This window comes from Henckelia pumila, chromosome 3 (assembly GCF_033568475.1).
Source record: "Henckelia pumila isolate YLH828 chromosome 3, ASM3356847v2, whole genome shotgun sequence".
Taxonomy (NCBI): Eukaryota; Viridiplantae; Streptophyta; class Magnoliopsida; order Lamiales; family Gesneriaceae; genus Henckelia; species Henckelia pumila.
This window is the reverse complement of record NC_133122.1, coordinates 141,146,481-141,152,243: the sequence shown is the minus strand read 5'-3', so window position 1 is coordinate 141,152,243 and position 5,763 is coordinate 141,146,481. Positions and strand designations below refer to the sequence as shown.

Sequence of the window (5,763 nt, the reverse complement as noted above, 5' to 3'; positions counted from 1 at the left end):
CACTGAACTATAGGATATTATAAGTATCTAAAATATATCCATTAAATCCCAAGAAAAGTGATTTAAAATTTTATATGTTCCGATATCATCAATAATCAATAGTATCATATTACCGTATTTTTCATATATAGCACAAGATATGGAAATGGCATCTGGTAGATTTCGAATTCGATTTTTATTGTTATAAATGGAATCGTTTAGCTTTCATGTGTCACTTTCTTCAACTGTATGCTGCCTTGTTAGTTGTTACAATGTGAAATTATTTATCTTTTAACATCACAAAACTTTACAAGGCACTGAAAATGACCTCGAGAAATTATAAATTTCTTTTAAAAAATTTCACGTTGAGTTTGATTTTTCGTTCCTTTTGTTTTTTATGTACCCTTGTTTAATTTCTGTTATACAACTATAAGTATAACCAAGTAATTAAGAATTAGTTTTTTTAAGCTTTCATTATCACAAAATCTTCGGTGAGACGGTCTCACAAGTAAATTTTGTGAGACAAATCTTCTAATTTGATCACCCATGATAAAATACTACCTTTTAAAAAAAAAATACTACTTTTGATGCTAAAATTATTACTATTTATTGTAAGTATGAACATGGTTTATCCGTCATACATAAAGATTCGTGAGATCGTCTCACAAGAAACCTAATACTTATTGATTATTAAGTTCTCAATAGTTAATTATATGTGCCAAATGAGAGGTACTTTCCCTCTTTCAAAACTAAAATAAGAAGTTAAATGTCGGTGATTTTTAGCTCATCTGACATCAAAATTTTATATTTGAAAGTAGTTGAATGATTAAATAAATATTTAAAAAGAAATATAATTGAAAAAATGCCTTTTCTCTTTGATATAATATATATAAAGTTGGTTATATATTTCGCAAGTCGGACACAGAATAGAACAAGTCTTCATTGATTTCAACTCCAACAAGTGGCGCTGCCTTGTTAAAGCCGGCTGCTTGCCACTCCATTCAGTTGCTTGGAGTTGGAGCTTTACTCTTTCAACAATATCATTCACATCACCACCACCAAATGATCTTTTCATAATATATATTTGAAAAATATCAACTTGAAAATTCCAACAATGGATAGGCTAATAAGCTTAGAGCCATCCAACACTGTGGCGATCAAAGTCGAACCGGGGCAGAAATGCTCCGGTTCCCTCAGTTTACGCAACGTTATGCACACGATGCCTGTTGCGTTTCGCATCCAACCATTGAACAAGACGCGGTACACGGTCGTCCCACACTCGGGGATCATACTACCTCTGGCCACACTCACGCTTGAAATCACTTACCAGCTTTCCCCGAATTCGTCGCTGCCATACCGGTACCCGCATTGCGATGATTCCTTCGTTTTGCAAAGTGTGGTGGCTCCCGGAGCAGCTGTCAAGAATCCGACGTCCACTTATGATTCGGTTCCGAACGATTGGTTCACTAACAAGAAGAAACAGGTGTACTCTGATAGTGGGATCAAGATCATGTTCGTTGGATCATTGGTTTTGAGCAGTTTGGTGGCTAAAGGATGTATGGATGAAATCAGGGAGGTTCTTGAAAAGAGTGATCAGAATTCGAGAGCCTCTGATTCTGTTGATTTTGAGGGAAATTCTTTGTTACATTTAGCTGTGGCTCAGAGTAGGCCTGATTTGGTCCAGTTGTTGCTTGAATTCGAGCCAGATGTCGAGGCTACCAACCGAACCGGATCGAGCCCACTCGAGGCCGCTTCTGCCACGGGGGAAGAACTGATAGTTGAGCTACTCTTGGCTCACAAAGCCAGCCCGGAAAGATCAGAATTTTCCACTTGGGGTCCAATCCATCTGGCTGCAGGGAATGGTCATGTTCAAGTTCTTAGGCATCTTTTACTCAAAGGCGCTAATCCGAACTCGCTGACCAAAGACGGAAACACTGCGCTGCACTTAGCCGTCGAAGAGAAACGACGAGACTGTGCCCGGCTGCTGCTAGCCAATGCCGCAAGATCCGACATTAGAAACGCAAGTGATGGTGACACTCCTCTGCACATAGCCTCCACCTTAGGAGATGAGCAAATGGTGAAACTTCTGCTCCATAAGGGGGCAAATAAAGATATAAGGAACAAACAACGTAAGACGGCCTACGATCTTGCGGTTGAAAACGGTCACACGAACCTATTTGACGCCCTGAAACTTGCTGACAACCTATGTGCCGCTGCCCGAAAGGGAGAGCTGAGGATGATCATCAAGCTTCTTGAGAATGGGGCGTCGATTCACGGGCGAGACCAGAACGGCTGGACCGCGCTTCACCGTGCCTCGTTTAAGGGACGTGTGGACGTGACACGAGTTTTGATCGAAAAGGGCATCGATGTCAATGCGAAAGATGAAGATGGATACACAGCATTGCACTGTGCTGTGGAGTCAGGGCAGGCGGATGCGATCGAATTGCTCGTAAAGAGAGGAGCCGACGTTGAAGCGAAAACCAATAAGGGTGTCACAGCCGTTCAAATTGCTGAATCTTTAAACTATACAGGGATTATTAGGATTCTTGTACAGGGAGGAGCTGCAAAAGATGGCGTTTTACAGCTTAAAAGTAAGCAAAAGTACTCTGTGGCATTTGGTAAGGGGATTTCTAGCAGAGAAATGGAAGCTGGTGTGGTTAAGAAGAATCCGATTCATAGCACGAGAGTTCGTCGGAGTAGCTTCGATCACTACGCTCCCTTAGCCGTGGTCTGATTCGGGGCAGATCTCTAGTTGGACGAGAGAGTTGGAAACACACACAATGTGAAATATTTGAGTTTCTTGCATGTGTAATTTCTTAAAAATATACATATTTGTGTTGCGTACTAAAATATAAAAAGTCATCACTTGGATTTAGTTTCAGGAAATAACTGATTGATTAAGTGAGAGGTGGAAGCATTCTTTTTTCAGTTCAGAGAAAAATGAGTAATATTACGAGTATTGATTTCACAAGGATAGAAGTAGTACTCGAATATGTTGGAGTCTGTATCTGTTTCTCAGCAGTTATTACAGTGATTATATGAAAGGTGGGGATAATACATTATTATACCATGTAGTTTCTCGGTTTTCTATTTATGTCCCTCAAACGTTTGCAATCTTTTGTTTATTTTGATGGGCTTTAAATGTACCGACGAATGATCGAGTATATCTAATTAAGCAAAAGCAATCTTATAGTTTGGTGGTTCCATTGTCTTCACATCAAACCGTGGGATTACATGTTGCTGTTTGCTGGACGTTAAGGTCGGGTGAGTGATTCTAATTTGTATCGGGAGAAATACTATTGATCTATTGTTTGCTCGAATATTTCACTTGTAAAAAAAAATATTAATGAATACCAAATGTTTGTTTTTAGTGAAATGTTTGTACGAACATCTCGTACAAAAAATATACCAAAACCAACTATATCAGGTTCGGGTCCTACCCAAGCTCATAGGCAAATGCATTTTACTATCTATGTTGAGTACTACTTGACTGACTAAGGGGTCTATTCTAAAGATATTTATTTATTTCACAAAGAGGTAGTTGATTAAACTCCAAACTTGAAATATATCTAATGTAAATGTATGTGAAAAAGAGTCAGAATGAATTAATAATTCATTAACATTGTGGTTCGTTCTCATGATGTAAGATCCGGTGTTTGTCATTTTACTCAAAGTTATAGATGACACTAATAATGTAAATCAAATCTTTAGGACAGTATTGCACACCGACAAACCCATCTTAATAATTGCATTCATGACAATTTACGAAAATCGAACATGTGATATTGACTTTCATGATATCCAATGATATGATCGAGTGTTTGTCATTTTATAATGAGCTATCTATCGAAGTTTTTTTAAAACCATTTAACAATCCAAAGGTTACATTTCGATAATCCACCTACAAAGAAAAATTATTAACGAGTAGGTCTCTGGTGAGATGATGTCACAGATCTTTATCTATGAATGAGTCAACCAACTCATATTTACAATAAAATATAATACTTTTGAAATAAAAATAATATTTTTTCATAAATGACACAAATAAAATATTCGTCTCCTAAAATTGACCTGTGATATCATCTCACATGAATTTTTTTGTTATTGAACTCAGCAGTACCTAGGACTATACTTCTTGCTCAAACTATGGAAAGTTGAAATTTTAAAGGAATCTCTAAACAAATTTAAAAATAAATCTAAAGGGAACCATTACATTGAGCCACTTCCAAATCCTAATTTCATTATTCTATTTGCGATTAGTAAATTAATATAGTAGCGAAAAATTTATTTAATTTTGCGTTATTTAAAACATAGCTAGGCAACTTGAATTGGTAACAAAGCATTTAGCATGCTGCACGACGATCACAATAATATTCTTTATTATTATATTTTATCATATAAAATAATTATAATTTTAAATAGAGTAGACGATATTCTTCTTTCATTGTTCCAGCTAGATTTCATGTAATCACGATGAGTACAAAATTTTAGTAAAGAAAAAGAACTAATTTAATTTTATGATAAAAATTGAATAAATGTATATTAATAATAACTTAACTTTATAAAAATAAAAGTACATGTATCCTATAATAAATAAACTATTTGTCCCAATTCTAATATTTCGTCCTTACACTCGATAGGTCAATTTAATCAGTTTTCCAAATGTAATTTTCGAATGACTGAGTTAAAATATTTATAATATTAAATTAGATATACAATAACTTTTTGGAAATTTTGTTTCTATACGTTTTTAAACCTGTAAATTAAATTAGTGTATAAAGTTTTGAACCATTAGGAAAATAGAGGATAAAATGATTCCAATGGCTCGTGCACGACGAACGAATATTGATTAAATCTTGTGTATCTAAACAAATATAAAAATGGTCACGTTCATATATATATATATATATATATATATATATATTTTAAACTAATAATAATAATTCATATATATATATATACATAGAAAACTGTAAGGGCAAACTAGAGATAGATCCCTAATCAAAACACCAACTTCATGATCACTCCCTTTGTTATAAAATTATATTCTGCACTCCCTGATTCCCCCAAAGTCTTTCTCAAAACTCCCTATTTCACATTTTATATCATTTTCTATTTAAATATTATTTTATTCACTTAAAACTTTATTTCCTGTGAAAGAACTCTTCAACCTTTCCTTTTATTCTTCTTTTTTCCCTCTCTCTTCTTCACCATTTCTCTCGGCACTAACCAAAAATCCCAATCAGAAAAATTGAAAACCAGCGAGTCACCTCCTCAACTCTGCCCCTTATTCTCCTCCTTTATCTTCTTCTTCACCACTCGTTTTCGCTCGACGAAAAAAACCATCAATCTACAAAATTCCAGAGTAAGATCTATAAATTGAGGAAATCAAGCGATGGACAATCAATGTGTCCGAAAGAGTAAGCTCTTTTTTTCTTTGGCAAATGACATATACAAGTTTTGTGGCATTTATTTATTTTAACGTTTTTATCGGTGGAGAAGGAGACAAACAAAGAGTTTATTTGATGTTCCATATATGCTTGCAGGTGTTGTGGTTGCTACAATACTTTCAATTAATATTTTTCCTCGAAAAGTGTTATTAGAAATCATGTTTAAATTTTCAATAATCATAAAACAATTTATATATTTTTTTGACAAATTATTAACTACGTTGGTCGAAAGAATCAAAATTGAACTCTCATTCTAGTCAATCCATATGCCTTAAACCATTATACGTATATTCAAAAAAAATGTTATGTAATTAGTATTAAGTACAAAATGAGA

At 34.7% G+C, this 5,763-nt stretch overlaps 1 protein-coding gene across 1 annotated transcript; it reads left to right on the top strand.

Moving 5' to 3' along the window:
* The first annotated feature begins 1,081 nt into the window (after positions 1 to 1,081).
* Positions 1,082 to 2,919, top strand: LOC140893354 (protein VAPYRIN-like). The gene has a single exon (XM_073302411.1). The coding sequence runs from the start codon at positions 1,094 to 1,096 to the stop codon at positions 2,711 to 2,713; it is 1,620 nt and encodes a 539-aa protein (XP_073158512.1). The 5' UTR covers positions 1,082 to 1,093; the 3' UTR covers positions 2,714 to 2,919.
* Positions 2,920 to 5,763: the final 2,844 nt, after the last annotated feature.